Here is a 21387-nt window from a genome sequence, read left to right as displayed (position 1 = left end):
ATCGCTCGGTTTGCTGCCGGAATTATTGCACTTTTGGGCGTGCGTGTTTGGTTAAACTAATGGTTAAACGTGTATGGTTCTTGTGCGTCCGTAAATTTTAGCCAGCAGCTAAAGTGACGGTCCGAGATAGTCATTGAGTTGACTGTCCGATCTGGAAACCGCTTAGTGACGTCAAGGCAGCAAGCTGCTAAATGTGCATGAGCATCTTGAAAACTGTGCAGCTTGTAGCCTCTTTCCAACTCGGGAAACATTCCTGCCGGTTTGCTGTAAGCTCGAACGTCGCTCGAAAGATGAGCACGAAAGTGAAGTTTCTAAGGTAAATAGGTCCAATATGTTTTGATTTGTTGATGAACTTGGCATGCGATAAATGACAGCTCGAAAAATTGTGCCCAAGCACTGCGCGCACAAGTTTGTTTTTACGAGCAATTAGAAACCAAGACAATCGCAGGGGCCGTTAACGCAAACTAGCCGCTGTCAGTGAACTATTTTTGTTACCTTTTGCCTATTGTGATGTGTAAGTTACAACTCGACGCTGTTTACCGCGCCTTTATCATTTGAAAAGTGTACGCGCGTTGGGATAGTTGGTGGCAATGTGGCGCTATATAGAAGACACTGCACATGTATTTGCATATTCTCTTCAGTCATGACACCACGCATAAGGTATGTTGTAAATGCAACAGGATTATTTGTCCGTGCAGATGCATAGCAGAGGAAAAAAATCTAAATTAAGTAGATACGCGTTGCAATATTTGGCTTTTTAGTCATGCTTCAGTGCAAGACTGATGTGCACTAAAAAAATATTTGTCGTCCTACAAGTGAGCGTTGGCAAGTTAGCGTGTGCCCTTTCATACTTTGTATCCATGTAAAACCTGTAATGCAGCTAGTAAAATATGCTGACAGGCTAGTTGGTTTGATATATGATACATAGCGCGCACGAACACCGTCACGATCAAGGATGAGAACACAGGACAAACGCTGCAAGTAGCGCAAGTAGTACAGTAAAGCAAATTCTTAGGGCTTGCACCCCCCATCCTACTACACGCCCACTGGAAGTTTGATTGTAGCGCTGACGTTGCTCACATCGTAAGCGTGAAAGCAGTGAAGCTAATGCTCATATATGTGTGTATATACGTATGTATAACATGCACGTGTACACGTACGAACGCCAATATAGGTGCACACTCAGTCACTATTGAGACAGCGAGGCTTTAGTAATTACAGTGCTTCTGCCACAGATCATGTAAAGGTCTGTTTACTATAATTGTATGTTAATAGGATTGCTTATGGTGATACTTGTCTTTAATTTTTAATACTTTTTTTTTTTTTGAGGAGGCACTGGCATAACATACGTAGCCGAGTTGTTCCCACCACACTTCGGTTGTCCCAAAGTTCAGCTTTGCAGTATATTTTTGCTTCAGGTATGTATCCGACCTTGTCGGAACATATTGGCACAAACCATGGTGTAACAGAAACGAAATTTAGGCATATGAGAACGTGTGTGCCTTGCATCTGTCAACAGGCTTGTGAGCATGTGTCAATGAAAGGCAAGCAAAGTGGAGACTGCACACACTCCTCTTTTGCACCAATCCATGAAATTCTCAGAGGTACATTGTTTGAAAAGGTGCACGCAGCTGATTGACTGGTGTTTGAAGCAATAAAATTGCTTTTTGCGACTGCCTTAGCACTTTCCGTCCAGTCCCTTTAGGTGAAATATTTGTGTGTCAGGACTTCGAAACGATAAAGGAAACTGTGTCGCAGCAGCTGCTTACGCAGTCGTCACTAAGGGAGCCTATACAGTAACCCTAGTCGTCACGTTAGGTAAAGTTATTGGTGTTCCACGACCAATGACAGGACACTGTTGCTGGCGTCACTTAGCTGCCGTCACTGGCTGTGGTGGCCTCGCGGAGCCTCTGCAGATGGCAGACTAAAACTGTACAGCAAGTAATAACGGCCTCCGCGACTCCAACGAGCGACCTCATGTTCAGCAGCAGAACGCTGAGTCACCGCGGCGGGTAGCATTTGTGGTCTTCTCGAAATGTCTCGTGAACAACAGCGTGATACGGTGGGCTACGGGCTGCGCGTGGGCGCTGCGGATGGCTATATATATTTTACAATTTGCTGTAATATCTGGTTATCACGTTTTATAGCAGAGAGGGAAGGACCACAAAAAAAGGACAAGACGACACACACAGCGCAATCATGGTCATCGAAACTCAATGATCATAGATCAACAAGTCCAAATTTTCATGATCTTGTAATTTCCGATTTTGTGTCTGTAAAGTTATGGTCGCATCTTCTGCTTCAATGTGTAATAAATGAAGTGCATTTGATGTAGAATGTTGCCAGCAGTGCAACAAATATTTAGTCACGTATGAACCCCATCCACCCATACCCGCATTTGGCAGAAGCACACTGGCCACCACCAAGCCATAAGAGCGGACTTGTGCAACCAGTACAAGGAAGGCTCCTGTGTGTTTTTTGGGGAATACAGAAAATTGTGTGCTGCATTTGTTCGAGTACATCCATTGTATGCAGATCCGCCGTGGTTGCATAGTGGCTTTGGCGTTGGGTTGCGAAAGCCCGAGGGCGCGGGATCTAATCCCAGCCGCAGCGGCCGCATATTGATGGGAGTGAAATGCAAAAACACTCGTGCACCCTGCATTGGGTACAGTTTAAATTACCCCACGTGGTCAGAATTAATCCGGAGACCACCGCTACGGTGTGCCTCATAATCATATCCTGGTTTTGGCACGTAAAATCCCAGAATTTAATTGTCTGCAGTGGTGGCGGTTCGCTACCACCCTGGGCTGTGAGAACCCATTTCGAGGGCGAGGATTATTCATTTAATAAAGCGAATAGCATTCCTAAAGCGTAAGGCTATTCGCTTGCATTGACAAACATCGTTGATGGTTCCTGCACAATTGTTTTTTCTTTTTATGCTGTCGCCGTTTCTCATCTTTAAGGCAATATATTTTAGAAATACTGTTTCGAGAACATGGATTGGTCCTTTCTTTTTAATTTGTGATATTCTATCTGGGAGATTCCTCTCTGACGCTGTCAAATGGCATGCTTGTTCAGCTGTCGAGGAATTTTCATTTGTTTCAAAGTGATACTCTTGCTATATTCTTAGTACATCATGTTGTCGCTCACTCCTTTGGTCTGTCGCTAAAAAAATCCACCGACCATTACAATATTCCCCAATGCGAAATTTGAGCGCAGCTCTATACCTGTTGCCATTTCGTCATATATTGAGGCATCGCACCGAATGGCAGAGCCGCGACTTCCCGGCAACTGTAGCGTATACGCAACCGTAATGTTATGGTGTTGGGCTGCTGAGCACGAGATCGCGGGATCGAATCCCGGCCACGGCGGCCGCATTTCGATGGGGGCGAAATGTGAAAACACCCGTGTACTTAGATTTAGGTGCACGTTAAAGAACCCCAGGTGGTCGAAATTTCCGGAGTCCTCCACTACGGCGTGCCTCATAATCAGAAAGTGGTTTTGGCACACAAAACCCCATAATTAAAAAAAAGCCGTAATGTTACCGCGGGAAGCATTACCGGGAAACGCTTGCGGCGAACGCTATGCGCGAAGGCGAGCTTTCTGGTTGTTGTTTTTTCTTTCCCACGCACGGCCGGTGTCGCGGACGCTTGAAGCCCCTTTAACTTCGTAAAGTAGCGGCACGCTTTGAGGAATGCCGCCACCTCCTCGTGCGCTCTGGCCGTGGCGGACGCCGCGTGGCTATTGGCCTAATAGCATCACGTGGGCCCTCGCGCCATGCATCAGCGCCATTGTTGCTCGAGAAGCGTCTACGGAGTGGCGAGGAGCGCATGTTGGCGCCGTTGCTACGCTCGAGCACTGTAGGCTGCGCCACGGTCGAGGAGGGAGCGTGAAAGAAAGGAGAAACGAGGAGTGAAGGCGGAAGTGCAGAGTGTCGCTACTTTACGTAGTTCAAGGGGCCTTACGGATGCGCGAATGTGAGCACCATCTAGTGGTGCTTCGAGGTTGCTTCCTCCGCTTTCCTCCTGATGTTTCCGCTGCACCCTCCTCCTCCGCTTTCAACCTCTCGCCTTCTTTCATTCGCGGCTGCGCTCCGCATTCGCTTTTTCATCGTTCGGTGTGCCCGTTCGCCCGGTTACGCTGAGGGAGGACGAGGCACGCCGACGCTCAACGCATGAAAAGACGCCTAATAGCTGCGCACTAAGCGTACGTTGTAAAATATATGTCATGTAGCACAACGCAAACCTCGGTAGTAAGAACTAAACTTCTTTTATAATTCCGTCATGCTAGGCCAATTAATCTCGCAGTGGGCGTGCGCCATCACTAAAGGAAAACCAAAGCAAACTTAGACACTGAACAAAAAAAAATTATGTAATATGTATTAGTAAATTACCCTTTTATATTATCAGAAGCCAGTCTTACCTTGAGAGAAGGATTGATAAGCCAGGAAAGGCAGAAGAACGAAATGCGGGTGGCGACTCCACCTTGAAGTTCCCGCGCCAGTTCGCCGTGACGTCATGGATATCGACGACGTCTGCATGCTAGGGCCTAGTTTATTTTTTATCGGTAAAGAACTGCATTGTTTTCTAAAAGAAAAAAAAAAGACTGAACTTATCTAAACATAAGGACTCGCACTCGTTTCGACACCAAAGCTTTGAATACACTATACCTTGAAGGACTGACGTGCTCCATAAAGGCGCCTTTCCGAGCGTGAAAGAAGCCCGCGAATGTATGCAAAATTGCCGCGCGACTGGCCGCTCGAGGCGCTTTGCGTGTATTCGCGGGCTTGTTTCACCCTCGGAAAAACACTTATGTAGCACGTTCTGATCAAAAAGATGGTACATTGGGCATGTTGTTAATCCATACTGAAAGCTATTCACAGCGCGAAACGACACGGACGACCGTGTATCTTTTCTGTGTCGTTCGTGTCGTTTTCAGCACGTATTGAGCAGAAGAAATCTGTGCCGGAAATTTTTTCATGTTGCTCTACAATTTTCTAATTGAAACTTTTCATCTAATTATAATATTTGAGAAGTTGATTAATCAATTAATACTAATTATGTAATAAGGCGAAATGCAAAATAATAATAATCTGAGTATTACCAAGTGACGGCAAACAACATTACCTTAGTTCTGTCCAGCTATGTGGCATTCACATATTTTTTAACTCTGGCTAAAGTTAGCTGGGACACCCTGTATACTATATATGTAATGAAATCTCGTTGAGGAGTTTCGCCCTAGCTTAACAGAAACGTGTCCATCTTCCTGAAGAAGTGTTGACAGAAAATGTTTGCCTCGTATTTATTTCTTTATTGGCTAGCTGTCGACCTGCAGTAATTACGCTGCGGAGCCTCAAGAGTCAAAGAAAACGACAAATAATTCTTCGTGGCGCTCTTGAGGAATTGAAGATTCGTATCGTAATTATGGGAGTCGACGGCTATAGCTTTAAACAAAAGAAAAGGGGGGGGGGGGAGGAGCAAGAAAAGCGCGAAAACAGAATTTCAGTGCATCAAGAGCTGATTCGAGATAACAGGTTTTTGTACATTTTTCCCAGCCTTCTAGAACATTTATCTACCATTCTGGTGAGCGCGAACGTAGACCAGCAAACCGCTCAATAGATCTCTCTCCCTCTCTTCCTTTCCTGCAGCGCGCGAGTGTTGCTAAACTACGCTTCACCGGCGCCCGCAGTATAGTATTGCCGTAGTAAACATAAAATCGTCGGCCGTGGTCTCCGTTAAGAAGTCATGCGCGGAGCTTGGAGCCATGCATGGCTGGCCTCCTGATGCCCACGCTTGTGCGGGGGCGTTCCTTTGTGACACCGCTCGGCTATTATGGAGCGAAAATTGCTGGGGACGCAAGTATGCAGCGCCAGGGAACCACTAATAAATAACGAACCCCTTGTAGAATACTGCTGGCCTTTTGGAAGTACCGAATGGGAGGAGCGAAGCGGTCTGGGGGGGGGGGGGGGGGGGGATAGTTCGAGCGAAAGGCCACGCTTGTGTGGTGTGTGCGTGCGTAATGGAATCGCCCGCGCCCTGCGCGCCATGCATCGCGAATAATTTCTGCAAAGGAAGAGATACCGGGCCGTATGGCTCGCCAAATGCTTCAGTGATTTTTTTTACTCCGGAATAATCGGGAGCCAGCAGGGCCCGGATGCGACAAAAAACTTTGTAATCACTCGCTCACTCATCCGTTCACTCATCTCCAAGTCTCGCGCGCACAAGTGTGCGTGTGTGTGTGTGTGTGTAGACGCGTAAACACACTTCGAAAGCTATGTGACTCTTACGCCGGGCTCACTTACAATAATTTACGACGCCCACGCGACCGCTGTGTCGAGCCGGCTTATCGTCGCTCCGGTCGACGCGCGCGGTGTATATATATACGCTGCACCCTGCCTTCTCTCTCACGCGCACGCGAAAACACTGCCTCCGCATCCGAGCCGTTATAGAGAAGACGAGCTCCCTTTTTATGGCCTTCGCGGTCTCTTCGATTTCGTCCGTTGCCCCCGCCGTTGTCGTATAGGTGGCGCGGCGGCCCTCAGATCCGGCACCCCATCCTCGCGCCGCTGCCGACATCCGAGAGAGAGAAACCAGGAGAGTCTGCAGAGCGTTCCTTTCCTCCCCACGTATATATTCAGGATCCTGGCGTGATCCCCCGATCTCTCCTCAGTTTTCTTGCCGCTTGCCATTGGCCCCTATTCGCCGGCTTCCCCTACTTGCTGCTCCTTGGGTCAAGCGCCGCCGGGACGGCACCGCGCGGTTGCCCGCAGTGCTGCTGGGCTGGTCGGGAAAGCGCATGCAGCGGCAGAGGCGCACCTTCGGCCGCGGAAACGCCGCGGAAAATACGCCCCGGCGCACCACTCCGTGGTTCATTTTCGGGTCTTGATCGTTCTAGGGGCGTGCTCCGCACCGCATGCGAATGTCGATTTATTTTTAGCGGCACGATTTTGAAAGTGAAATCCAGTCTTCCACGATGTTCATCTCCTCCTCGGCACACCAATCCGTCTTCTCGCCCTCTCTTTTCGTATGAGGGTGTATAGATGGTGCCACATGGCGTTTTAAATGTTTAGAAGAAAAGACAGTTAAATTCCCCTGCTGCTCTGGCGGCTTTCTTGGGATTTCGTGCGTAACTAACCTACCACGAATTTATAACCTAACGTAAGATATATTTCCGCTTCCTTAAATTCGGATCATGGTGTGTGAAAGATCTTGGAAGCACGGAGAAAAAGAAAAGTATATTGGTGGCTGCAAACCAAGCCACTAGCATATGATTCAGTTCCGTGAGGACTGTTCTCTCGCGTCTGCCGCTGGCACAGTTACCAGAAGCGTTTTAGTCCCGCCGACAGAGACGCAAGCTTCTGCCGCAAGGCGGCGCGACGTTTCCGTTTTCCCTAAGGTCCCTCTATAATTATTGAGGGACCTTAGTGTTCCCTTGATGGAGAAGTTTCTGCGACGTCCAGTTTGCCGCGGGGAGAAAAAGGGGGTGAATTCGGTGCCGATATTCCGACTGGCGCCGCACCATCGTTTTTCTGCGGACCACCAGAACGGTGGCGGCCGCGCGCGCGATCGATTGCCAAGCGCCGGGTGCGCGCAGGTTGAACCAGCCGCCGACGCTTCGTGGCGCCACTCGGGCGCACGCAGACGGCGGGGGCGCCGTGGTGCGACGGATCGTTGTGACAGTTGCTGCACGACCTGCGCTTTGTGAAACGAAGATGCTGTGACCGCCTCTCTCTCTCTCTCTCTCTCTCTCCTTTTTTTTTTTTGCGTTGGCGAAGGGATACGCTGAGCAGTTTGAATCGACGGCACCTGGCCGTCGGGCACAGCTTATACCGCGGTTGATGTTTCGAATTTCCAGCGCCTTCATTTTCAATTGGGAGCTGCCTCAAAGTAAAAAAATTAACGTGCGCAGCTTTTTTCATCTTCATTGCAGCTATGGAAATTTAAGTGCAGCCCCCGAGGGTCCGGGCTGACTATACGGCCCTCTCATAACGTTAGGATCTCATTCGACGGATAATGCGGCTCGTGGCTTCGCCCCTTCGAACCGGGCGAGTTTTATGTTTAGTTTACTTAATTTTCGTCACACGTGGGGAGCGCTTGCTTTGCAGCAGTGTTTCTGAATTCGTGTGAGCCATGTATACGTCGTGAAAAAAATTCACCTGGAAGACTGGGGTGCCACAAGAGTCCGCGACCATTGCGACCATTGGCCGAAAATAATATGCGAAACTGTAGTGCCCAGAGATCTCAGCGCCCTATTCACCCTCGAACCTCCGCAGCAGTCGCTCTACTGAATGTTGAAACAACAGCGGCGACTGGGGGCTCGTTAAAAATAAAGGTTTCGTCTCTCCACAGCGCTTGTTCACCTAGTTAACTTTGCGAGGCGCTCGCTTAACTTTCGTGCTCGCAGTTGTCGCCGCAGTTTCTCCCTCGCGACTCCCTTTCGACGGTCACGTTCTCTAACCCTTCACTTCTCTTTTCGGCGTTGCTCTCGAAGATTAATGAGTATACGTGAACTCGCCAGGAGCACTGCTCCGCCGAGGTTTCGCAAGGGAAGCAGGCGCAGAAGAGTGGGACCTTTATTTCCGCCTCTCTCTTTCCCTCAGCCTCTCCCCCCGTTCCCCGTCCTTCCCGAGAAACATCGCCTCCTGGCAGTTTTCTCAGCAGTTGTGCCAGCGGTTGTGCTCGGTTTTACGAGCCGCCCACTGTTTCGTGTCCCACCGTCCGTCCTACCTTCCTTCATCGTAGAGAAGCCTGAGAGCATCCTTTCTACCCCCCCCCCCCCGATATCTCTCCCTTTCTGCCTAATTTCAACACCACGCTCAGCTGCTCCTCCTCTCAAGGCGAGACGACGCCGAAAAGGAGTCGCAGAAAACGATAGATCGACGGTTCCTGCGCGTCCGGCTCCCTCGCCCCAACGTCGAAAGGACGCAAGCTGCTGGATGAAGGGAGAATGAAGCGTTCGGCGTGTGGGCGACGTTGTTGGCTGGGAGGCGCGGTAGCGGCCGCTCGAATCGCGCCGCCGTGTGACCGTCAGCAAGGCGCGCGGTGCAGGCGAGTGTGAGCGCGCGCGCGCGTGCGTGGGTGTGGCGTGGCGAACGACGACCGAGGGTGCGTGCGTGGGAAGAACAGTCTCGCTGTTTGCGGCGCCGCCAGTTTAGCGATACCTCCCGTCCAACGGCCACGGTTTAAACCGCGAGACCTGTTCTTGGCTCGCTGTGTTTATACCGGCGACCATGGAGAAAAGTGAGAAGAAGCCGATGCGCTTCTCGTTCCGGCGCCGTCCCAAGAGCGTCAGCGTGGACCGATCCGAGCCGCACATCGTCGCCGACGCCAACATTGCCCAGTACTTGGAGAAGATGCACTACATCAGGTAGAGAGCACGCGAGCTGTGGTTGTTGCGCCGCGCCCGGACACTGCCTTCTGCGGTAGCGCGCGCGGCGTTCTCGCGTTTTAACTGGGAATGGTAGCACCTGGCCATTAAGCGACCCCAGTTGATTTTCTTCCTTTCGGCTAGTCGCCACGCGATGCCTCTTCGCTTCTCTCAAAACTGGCGAGTGCGCCTTTGCGTTCGGCATCGCTGCAGCAGTACCCGTAATGCGGGGAAGCACGCTTTAGCGGGGCATTTTGCTGTGCTTGGCTGTTTCGTAGTGTTCGTCATCGCCTTCTGCTTTGCCCTGCGACGCCAGTGTGGTTTTCATGTGCCATAACCATCACTCTTGCTAAAAATAATTTAAAAAACTTTATATGGAGTATCGCAGTATTCGCAACGTTAACGTATACCGCTTTGTTATCACCTGTGCATGTTTGTGACACAAGTTAACAGCTGTTTACTCGCACATTTTCATTCATTGTCTAAACACATATAACCATTTGCGTTGACCGTCCCGATTCTATAGAAACACAATAAATGAGTTATCCCCTCTAGTGCTTGTGTATGTTGAAGTGCTGTTATGGATGCAGTGATGTGGCTTTTTCAAGCTTTTCCAAAAGCTACGACTTTCTCATACGCATACATGTACAGTATAACCTCGCTGATGCGCCGCGTTCCACTAACACCAACGACACATTTTGTACATGCGCGTAATACGCTTTCCCGGCTGCTATGTCTGCAGTCTCGGTGGAGTTCTACTGTATCTGGTTTTTCATGAGAGGATGCCCAGTGATTCACAAATGGTTCATGTTGTGACGCATCCGAGCATGTTCTCTTATACATGTGTACGTACATATATGTTCATGTACAGCCAGGAGGAGGCCATCAAGATCGACCAAGAGCTCTTCTCGGAGTATGCATACAGTTTGGACCAGCTCATGGAGCTGGCGGGCCTCAGTGTAGCCACTGCAGTCGCAAAGTCCTACCCTAAGGCGACTATGACCAAAGGCGCCACCGTGCTTGTCTGCTGTGGACCTGGCAACAACGGTGGTGATGGGCTCGTTTGTGCCAGGCATCTCAAGCTTTTTGTGAGCTTCCTCTCTCTCGTTTTTCTTCTGCTTCGTATGGATAGTAACACTTCTGTTTGCCACAGTGACCTCGAAAGAATGTTGGTTTAGTTCTGATAAGCCGCAGTGTTTTGTGGCCAAAAATGAAGGCTTGATTTCCAGTTGCCATAGACACACCCTGGTAGGCAACATACAAAAATGCACATGAAGTAAGATTTTAGTGAATGTTAAAGGTACCATGTGGCCAGATTTAATGTAGAACCTTGATTGTGGCCTCTCTCATAGGCTAACTGTAGATTTGCTGTGTCAGAAGGAGCCACTGATTCAAATAATTTCTGAGTTCTTCACTTTGTGGTGCCTCACAGAAACCATGTGCAGCTCTGAAGCATTAAAATGTATTTATGGATTAGTTCGACCAATTGGTTAATCGCTCAGTTAAAGCAGCTGATGTTAAATGGAAGATCAAAGTTATGTGGAGCATTTAGGATGGCAGCGTCTAATGTTGCTATACTATTGCCTCCCAGCCTGGTGGCAGGGATACTGTGGTATGCCAAGGAAACCGAAATTTGCCAGTAACATGCTTGATGTGTGCCTTGACTTTTATGATATGCTTATGTCAGACAACATTCTACCAAGCTCACTAGTCAAGTAAAACAGTGATGAAGTTGCTGCATATGAAACCACCTAGGTACGATACAATTGACAATAGCCACAAAAATGGCAGAATGCAAATGTGGGCACATAAAATGAACATGGCTTATTTTGCATCTTGGCAAAGGTTTTGCATCAACTACCCTCTTCTTTCTTTCATTCTTGATTTATGCAGGGTTATGAACCATCAGTGTTCTACCCAAAGCAGTCCAACAAGCCTCTGTTTCAGAGCCTGACCAAGCAGTGCCAGGAGATGGAGGTGCCATTCCTGTCCTTCCTTCCAGACTCGCAGCTCATTGCAGACTCCTACAATGTAGTTGTGGATGCCCTGTTTGGGTTTAGCTTCAAGCCTCCTGTGCGGCCAGAGTTTGCAGATGTGCTTGAGAAGATCAAGAAAGTGAAGATCCCAGTGGTCAGCGTTGATATTCCCTCAGGTGAGCGTCAGTGCTCTTAGACACATGTGCAGTGTTTTGAGCTATAAATGATTTAGCAGTCAATACTACATGTGCTTCTATGAAAGTCATCCTTAATCACTTTAGTATGTGACACTGTGCCACACCTCTCAGCTTTACCGGTGGTCCATATATCATAATATAGTGCCAGAAATGCAGCCCACATTGCCTACTTAAGTAACACAACAAATGCAGTGGGGTGCATACTATGTCAGTCAATCAGTAAATCAATTTCTTTGATATATATGCAGAGTACACCTCGATTGCGCTCATGTTCTGTGCCGGTAGCACGATTCTATTTTCTTTTGGTCTCCATCACAAAATAAAACTAAATAAAGGCGATGTGCTTCCCTCGCAGTGGTTCATGATAGCGATAAGCAGACATAGCGGCAGAACACCCAACTAAATGCTATGTTCGTTTATGCGCAGAATGCTTAGGAGCAGTGCAATCACAACACGCAAGTGGGCATGTCACGTGGTGTTTTTTTTTTATTTCGCGCGCATCCGCAATAAGCTGAAAAGCACTAACACTTAATAGATAGAAAGACAGAAACTGTTTATTTTAGACAGAAACGTTTTGCAAACCACTCTTCGACTTTCTAATTGGAATTTTTTTCCTAGCTTCGTTGCTTCAGAAGTTGGTTAATTAATCTTGACTAATTATCTAATTACACAAAATAAAAAAATAGCATGACACACTGCATACAAAAGTGAGCAACATGCAATTGGTCGCGTCGTCTTAGACTGCATTGACACATTTTTAAACTCTGGCTAAAGTTTGCTGATACACACTGCATAGTTGTCCAATGGTTGGTGTCTATGAGCTGTAGTGCACTGGTCTATGCCGTCATGGACAGGACATTATAGAGGGGGGCCTTGAAAGCACCAAGTGAGATTGAGCGATTCATTATGCTATATTGTGGGCTACTTGTTGCATGCAGCAGAATAACATTTGTGGGAAGGTTCACGGCAGCATTATCTACAGATTGCGAACATTTTATTACTGTGTTTAAAGAGTGCTGGAGTGTCCCCTTTAAGAAACAGTCAATTTGCCTGTGTATTCACAGTAAGCATTGTTGTGTAAATCATACTGCGACAGAGTGAACAACAATTAATCGTTGAGAGTTTACGAAAAGGTCTGTCGGATCGTGTTCCCAATTTAAACATTGCACACTTATCTGGAACCTAACCAGCAATAAAATAAAAAGTAGAAGAAAACACCAAACAAACAATAACGGTTAAAATATTTACAGGCAAACCTCATTATAACAAAGTTGTACCAATCACTAAAATACCTCTGTTATATCCAATATTCACAATTCATAATAACTATATATTCTTCACATGCTGATATCGGTAAGAAACATTTAAGATTCACTTCATTGTAGTATTCAGTATAGCTGTGATTCATTATATTAATGGTTGACTGTATTCTCTTGACATTTAGGCTGGGACGTGGAGAATGGAGGCGACACAGAGGCCCTGCAGCCAGAGTGCTTGGTGTCCTTGACAGCACCAAAACTGTGCAGCCGCAACTTCAAAGGCCGATGGCACTGGCTAGGAGGCCGCTTTGTGCCACCTGCGTTGGCCGCAAAGTATGAGCTCAACCTGCCACCCTACCCAGGCACTGAGTGTTGCCTCCTCCTCACACCGCCAACCTCCTCGTGAGGCCTCTGCCACTCACTGAAACAGCAATTGGGCAACCCTTGCTCCATCTATTGTTATTTCTTCTCTTTGGGCTCAGGAGTTTTAAGAGCTGAACATTGCATAATGGTTCCTTGCAGTAACCACTTCCTCATTCAGCTGTAACACTTGTATTGAACCGTTGGAATTAACTGACCATGCATGCAATTTCTGTCATAACATTCATCAGTGTGGTTCAGTGCATGTTGTACATGTGAGAATGGTTTGTGTCTGACCTGGTTGGTTGCACAGCATAAGACGACTTTGGCAGAAAACATAGATAAGGACAACGAGACAGGAAATGTGCTATGCTCAGGTGAATGCCAGATGAACATCTGTACAGTGCATTGAAACATAACACAGCAGAACACACTGAGAGCACAGAGTTTGTCAAGCCCATAACTATGTCATGCATCAATGCGTGCAGTAAATGCTTTGTTGCGAGTTGCTGGAGTGTCCTGTTGTCCTGGTCCATGTTTTCAGCTGAAATCATTTAGCTATGCTTTACACTTAGCTATGCTCATTTCAAGCCATGTAGTGGGTCCACTATTGCATTCTCAGTGCCAGAGTGCTGTAGAAAGTTATAAGAACTCTCACTGTCATGCTCAAAGGCTTTAGGGCACCAGGAGTGCTACAGAGGGCTCACCACATGACTGAGAAATGGCTTTTGTGACGCGACTGCTAAAGTGTGCATTTTTTACTCTACAAGCAAAGTCATGCTTGAGTAGTTTGATATTGTAGGCAAGCAAAACACAAGCACAGTGTACATTTGCAGCCAAGTAGCATCAGGCAAATGTTTTTCCTTGCTGATGATCAATTTTTGCAGACTTCCTGTATTAAGTGTGCATGTTGTTGCCTATACTGACTGCGCAAAGTTTAGAAAAGGCTATTTACTGTCAACATTGCACTGTCTTACTGTTTCAACCTTTGGTGCCATTGAGCTCTCAGCAATGGCCGTTTTGAGAGATTCGCTGTGTCAAGTTGTACCTGGGCAGTTTCATTAATCAACAAGCAGAGATGTGTGTCTGTTTGTGACATGAGTAAGGAGGTAGCCAATCCAAGTTGTTGAATTTGGAGCAGCAGAGTCTTTGCTGTCCGCATGTAAATGAGAAAAGTTGTTGAGATAATTGTTTTGCCTTACTAAAGAAAGTTTGTGCACAGCTGGTGCAGTTTTAGCAGTGAGCTTATTCACTGTGTCAAATGAGCCCAGCTGCACTCTGCGCAAGACCAACAAAGTTTCAGCAGTTACACACCTGTACCACAAGTCATTTGGCAATATTGATGAGAGCTGGTATGTACTTGTGTGCTGCTATGTGCAAGAAAGAGCAGGTAGGGTAGACTAAACATTAGCACTGTATAATCCTTCCCATTGAAAGGGCCACCTAGAAAGGTCCATCATTGAATGATTAAATCTCATGTAAATGATTGAATTTCATGCATTCTTCAGTTTCACTGAACTTTGCTGTCTTAGTCATGTGTTTGGTGCCAGTGAACAAGACTCTCTGTACCGAAGTCCTTTCATAGAGTTAGGCGTAAGCTAGCACGAGGAAAAAAAATAAAAAGAACAGAGAGAGAACTCTGAAGGCATGTTATATGAGCTATTCAATGTAATGAGCAATTATTTTCGGAGGTTTCTGAGCCAAAATGTACAGTTTTCTCCAAGAGTTTCACAGCCACTGCTGCGAATGACAAGAACTGCCACTGGGTTCTACAACAGGTTTCTAATTGCATGCCCAGTGCTCTGTAGCTCAGTAGTGGGGAGTGCTGTCGAGGTCAATGTCTGTGGCTTCAGAGAGAAAGTAGTTCTGCAGAGGTTATTGTACACAGCCCAGTCTTGCCTCTTCTTGTGTACGGTACCAAAAAAATTAGCAACAGTGACTATACAGTCAGCCTTGAAAGTTTATGGGGCATAGGTTTTAAGAAAAAGCTCAATATCTGCCAAGTTTGGCCATGAGGTGTCCTAAATGAATGGGGAACTGCATTGTTGGCACATACTACTGCAAACCCTAATTTTCAGTGCCAGGCTATATGCACAGGATTTGTGTAAATCCAGCTGTCTCACAGGTACTGTGCTCTGTAAACCTCTTCAGCCAACAGTATTCAATGAGGGTTACAGTTGGGACATGTGATCAAGCTCTTGGGACACCGCACTTAAAAGTTGTGGAGGACAATGGCTTCCTAAGCTTTACAGCAATCATCACACAATATGGTCCTCAGTGCAACATCTGGAGTCAGTGCCAGTCATGCCTTGGTTGACTTAGGAACCTTTGAAGATGACTGTACATTGGTTTATCTTATACCCAAGGCAAACTACTGTGCAGTCATGTTACTGTTTGTGCCAGTGGTGTGTTGTAATTTTGCTCAGCCTTAAGCCAAGCATATAAATAACTTACAGGCTGGCCACAGAGGCATGGCACTGGTGTAATGATTGTATTGTGTGTATCCTTTTCTGCATGTTTGTTACAAAAATTCTTTGAAAGTTCAAAGCAGTTGCTGCACTCTGAATAGGCGCTTGTTGTACACAATGTTTGTAAAGGTGAGCTGTGGGAAGGCATTTAAAATTTCCTGCTCTTCTAAAAATTGTTTTTCATTGTGTTTAACACATGCCACAATATGAACTTTGCCTTGACCTCTTCCTTGTTTGTTTGTGATGTGATGCATGTTGATAACTTTGCATAAATTGTAAGTGCTTTCTGTGTTGCCCATTATACAGATAAGCAAGCTGTGGTGCCTAAGTTGGTAGACATCAGACCCGATATGCTAAGTGGTGTGACCCAAAAGACTAATCAGTGCTTACATTAAGCCATGGTGAGAGCTTCGCTACTCGAGGCCCATCAGGTGGTTGCAGCCCAATTTAGAATGCCAAATATTACTATCGCATATGTGCCTCATTTTGATGCAAGGCCTACAGCACATGCGTGTGCATGCACATGGAACTTCAGTCTGTATACTGGTGGGTGAGCACTTTTTTTTTTCATTACTTTTATTCACACGTTTTTATGGAAAGTCGTTTATATTCTCAGTGGACAGTTGGTGTGGTCAATGCACTTGTCTTGGTAACCATTGCCAAATTTCGACAACCAGGCAGGCTGCCATGCTCAAGCACAAATGTATGAAGCCTGTGCTTAGTGCACAGATCTTAATGTACAACTTTTATCAAAGGTTTCACAGCCACTTTATAAGCATAAAGGTCTGTTGCCAGGTTCTGTTGCTGTACTCCTGTGGCACATCAGAAGCCTGGCAGAGCGATAAGCAGTTTGTGGAGTGTTAATGACGATCCTATACAAGCCCCAATGTACAGCCCAGTCAAGAGTCTAGTCAGGCGCATCGTCCTTGAAACTTTTGACAAAGGCTGTGCAATGCCTAGCTTTTGCAGACAAGCGTGCACACTGTAATTACTGTCACCAGGACACTGTCCTTACCTTTGTGCTGAGAAAAATGAAGAGTATTTTCTCACTATGGACTGCTTGGTGTATACTGTAGCTACTTCCATTGTAGGTGTACAGGCTTTGTATGTGCACAATCCATTTTTTTTTTTTTTGGCTCGAAAACGTAGGCCAAATGGCTATGTGAAACTTGCAAAAGTAGAGTATGCTCATCAGCACAGATCTGCAGTAAATATAGGTTCTAGAAGTGTGGTTTTTGAATTTGCCATTTACAGAGTGTGTCACGTAAGTCAGATTTTATTGCAATTGACACATTTTGTAAAGTCTGCAGTTATTAGGTTGCGCTTTTATTTTTCTGTCTACTTAATAGAAGTATAGGAATTTAGCATTGTTGTGATTTGCTGCATTTCTCTGTCTTTTAGGATACTAGTCTGAGCAGGACATATAACTTCACACTTACATGTGATGCATGAATACAGCTTAACAGGCTCAATGCTGTAAAATGTTTCATGTACATGCAGCATAGTTGTGTGCAGCACTACTGAAATAGGAAGCCATATGTGCTCAACTCTGATATGGCAATGCTTAGCATCATTCTAAAGGAAATGTGTGAGCTCTCGGTGCCCTAGGCATAGTTAAAAGGTCACACGCTGTTATTGGCTTGTCACTTTCATGCTTTAGTGAGTGCTTTTCTAGGTAATGTCCTTATCACTCTAATAGCAATTCAAGAGTGCAATGTATAATACAGTGAAAATGGGATTACTTCAAACACTGCTTAAAATGCATGGAGCACAAGGTCTGGGTAATTGCTAGAATTCTGAACAGGTTTAGACACATGAAAACATTCTTCAACATGTAGCTGATGCCGTGTAGAAACTTGTGCAAATAAACAAATAAATAAATAAATAAGTAATGTTTATGCTAATAAATTACTTGGAGCTACATGAACCTTCTGTGCAAGGATTTGATGTTGCAGTATTTTAACTACGGCTTAAAACGTTGTAGAAATGCCACATTCTAAAGTGAAGAAAGCAGGGCACAGGGCATAAGTGCCTTGACGTAGGCGTGTCTATGTAGAAAATTTTAGGCTGTTACGAGTGCTGGCTAGTTATGCGTGCTACAAATGGAGTAAGTTTCATTTCCCTTTATATGTGGACATTTTCTGAAGCTATATGATCGACACACTACTGTGCAAACACACAGGGAGGCAGAACTATTTGGAAATGTTTGCTATGCAAAGCAGTGCTAACAGGAACATGCATCAGCTGCCTCGCATAAGGACTGCTTAGTCTTACAGCTCAAAAATGCAATAGCATAGGTGCTGTATTCAGTAGAGATGTATAGCAATCTTGAGAAAAAGAAAAGTCTTTGCTGCTGTGCCTTTATTGTAGCACTGTAAGAATGGCATCACTTGCTGTGTGGAGTAGCGATGAGCTGACCATTGCAGCGGACAGCCAGGAAGCCTCGAGCAACAACAGCAGTTTTTACATTTTTCAAGTGCTCTTGAGCACAGTGCATGTTTTAGGATGCAGCTGAGCACTCTGTTGCTTACCTAAGCGAAGTAGGAGAAGCAGACGTGCCTACACTAGTAGGGCCAAGACAGAATTTTGTCATTTCAATTGCACACAATACAGTATGTAGTGTTGACTTGGAAGAGCTTCCAAATTTAAAAACCTGATGCTTACTGCTTGTATGTCTGGTTAAATTATCATTGATGTCATAACTGGAGGTCTGTGTGTATAGATTATAATCCCATTTGCATCACCCAATGACAATGCCCATATGTAGGCCTACTTCTAACACTTTTCCTTGTGTTTATCACTGGCTGGTTAGCACAGAAGCCACGTACAGAATTAACAGTTTTACAATCTGTAGTGTGCAGTAATGCATCTGGAACTTGTAGTTGAGTGGCAGAGTCAAAATTAAAACATGCTGTTGTCTGTACTAGAGTTGGGCTATTTCGCATGCACTCCCCTGAGCAAAAGCACATGGATCAGGGATCCTGCAATAAAGTCAATTTTCTTCTCCGTCTATGAATGAAACTTGAAATTCACGACTGCAGTCCAGCTTTGCATTGCAAACACCCCAGTGCACTTGTAAATTTTAGTTTGTGCATCTGAATTACGAAGAAATTCAAATTCAGTGTTTTCAGGAGAATCTGCGGTCCATATACTTTTACTCACAGGTGTACAACGAGCAGGTGGTGGCATGCACACAACAAACACCAGGAACATGCAGGCCCAATATTTTTCAGATTTTGTTATCTTCAAGTGTAGTTACCAGAATAATTCAACTGGTGTCAGAATCTGGCAGTAAGAAATTAACATAAACAAGCAGTGCACAGTCAGTGCTCTCTAAAATTTGGTCTTCAATAGGCCTGCAGTAGATGTAATATTTATAAAGCACACTCATCATGGGAGCGCCTTGCTTAAGTTTCAGTTCCTGTGCAAATCACGGCATCTTAAGATTCTTTGTGCTAGTTTCAACTAGATTCAGTTTCCTTTTCAACAATCAAAAATTTCTCAAAGATGATTTTTGCAGTGCAGGCCAGGACAGATGTACATTGCAACAGATTTACATACTTGCTGCTGCGCAGTAAGGATATCCAGTGCAAACAAACTGCAGGCATAGGTAGACAGTACAAACAAAACTGCCCAGACTTGTACAAACAAATGATGGTAACTTGTCAATCACTCATGTCGACCTGGGCTTACACTTTAAGTAGCACCCACATGAACTTGGCTCGACATTCAGACTCAAACTTCAAAGTTTCAATGAGTGGACTAATTACTACTACTTGGTCTGCCTATGATTACAAGCAACTAATGATACAGTTAATGTGTTAAATGTTGCCAGGATGTGCATGTCACTGTCCACTTATACCATGAAGTTGTACCAGTTCCTTTGTTTTGAAGCAAGGATACACTGTCTTGACAGTGCTAGTATCAATATAGGAAGTAGCCACAATTTTGCCAAACACCTGTTGCAACTTCTCTCCCGCATGGTCCGCATGTGTCTGTGATTGCTGGATAAGTTTTTATCCCCACTTCTCAGCTTGTAATGTGTCCTTAATAATGTGTCATTGGCAGCTGCACTTTTAATATTTTTACATGTCTGCTACCTTGACTGACTTCTCCATCTCTATGCCAAGCTTCTTTGGCACCTCATGTAACCCTCAGCCAAATAGAAGTGTTAGCACTGCTCAATGTACGGAAAAAAAAAAAAAACCTTGGGCAGAATTATAATTGGAGATGACTGACATCTTTATGATTTTTACACTTCCTTCCATCATGCTTATATGTGCAGCAAAAAAGGAAGAATAAAAGCTCTCACATTGGCACTTTTCGTGTATGTGCTTGTAGGCATAACTTTGTAACATTTTTGCTTGCCAATGTTCAAGCAGTTCTGGCGGCATCAGCATCATATCCCGGATATACATAAACATATACAGATGTGCTGGATTGGCCACCTGCAGCCTACTTTGGGTGGCGAAAGACCGCAGAACAGGCATTCCGCAGTACACTACACACAGCATTTCTCCGTCAAACGCAAGGCGCTATACTGGAGTATTGTCATGTGAACGCAGTATCCAAAGGAAAGCACTTTGCAGCACGCACAATTCTTCACGACACGCTGGCCACAGCATATCTGACGGCATAACCGTATGTGCAGAGGAAATGAATACATATGTAACACTCGTCCCACTGCACGGCGAGGCTGAAGACTACCTCCCAAGTGCGTTCAATGTCCAAATGCCACAGCACCAACATGATGAGCAAAACAAGGTGAAAACAGGAGCCAACGTTTTTGACAAGCAGATTTTTCTTCAAGGCCTTGAAGAAGACAAGTCCACCTGTCAAAGCGTTGGCTCCTGCTTTCACCTTCTCGTTTTGCTCGTCGTCTTGAATTTCCATCTCCTGACTTCCCCCTGTTTTCACAGCACCAACATGTCTCGCAGCATTAACCAGTATAACTAAATTATAAGTGTCCATTAGCATATCTCAGCAGATCTACCCAAGAGCTATCGCTGCTCAACTTGGCTTTGACAATCATCCCCAGATGGGTTCTGCTCAATTTCTTTCCTGTATTTATGCTTGTGGTTCTATAAAACAAAATGGTTTCACCTATAATGCCATGAGCCGCAAAATATAATGTGCAGTAAGCTGCAGAGTATCTTGTGCAGCATTTGTTCAAGTGAACATTCACAGGTGTGAGCAAAAAATCTCCTTTAGAGAAGTAAAATTCGTGCAAGTCATTTGTTTGTGGAAGGTGTGAAGTCTGGCAGTGAAGTGGAAAGACTGCTTTTCTTCCTTTTACTTATTTGAACTTAAGTTGCTGGTCTCTGCTAAAACAACCCTTTAGCTTCTTACTGATGGATTGCTTGTTTTATTCAAAAGGCATCCACATGTTTTAATGTTACTGTGGGGAACAAAAAAAAAAAATACTGCTGTGCTCTGCTTATATTGTACCTCCTTTAGCGTAAGGTTGTGTTCACGCATGAAAGGACTCTCAATTGTGCACAGTCATCTTGTTCAAGCTAGTGCAACTGCATTTCTTGCCCTACGGTCAAAACGGGAACATGCACTGTAACAGCAACATTGATGCCTGCGTCAAAAGAATCTGTCTTTGCCAGGTACTTCACAAACAATATTTTCAAGTCTCCTCAGAGCTGGTAACAAGGGCATCATCTAAGGTCTCTTTCCAAGTGGTAGTAGGAGCCTGACTGCAAGATCCTACGTAGTATGTAGTGCTTTTCGCTTCAGGTTTATTACTTCCATAGCG

The 21387-nt window shown here is 45.6% G+C and overlaps 1 protein-coding gene across 2 annotated transcripts; it reads left to right on the top strand.

Annotated features, from left to right (window-relative positions):
* The first annotated feature begins 8 nt into the window (after window positions 1-8).
* Naxe (NAD(P)HX epimerase) lies at window positions 9-19945 on the top strand. Of its 2 annotated transcripts, none has more exons than XM_075692329.1 (4): window positions 9-316; window positions 10238-10454; window positions 11260-11518; window positions 12984-19945. In XM_075692329.1, the coding sequence occupies exons 1-4, from the start codon at window positions 192-194 to the stop codon at window positions 13202-13204; spliced, it is 822 nt and encodes a 273-aa protein (XP_075548444.1). In that variant the 5' UTR covers window positions 9-191; the 3' UTR covers window positions 13205-19945. The 2 variants fall into 2 exon arrangements, with proteins under 2 accessions (XP_075548444.1, XP_075548443.1); XM_075692328.1 differs by lacking the exon at window positions 9-316 and adding an exon at window positions 8860-9366.
* Window positions 19946-21387: the final 1442 nt, after the last annotated feature.

Source organism: Dermacentor variabilis, chromosome 5 (assembly GCF_050947875.1).
Source record: "Dermacentor variabilis isolate Ectoservices chromosome 5, ASM5094787v1, whole genome shotgun sequence".
NCBI classification, from domain to species: Eukaryota; Metazoa; Arthropoda; class Arachnida; order Ixodida; family Ixodidae; genus Dermacentor; species Dermacentor variabilis.
This window is presented reverse-complemented; position numbering and strand designations above follow the sequence as displayed.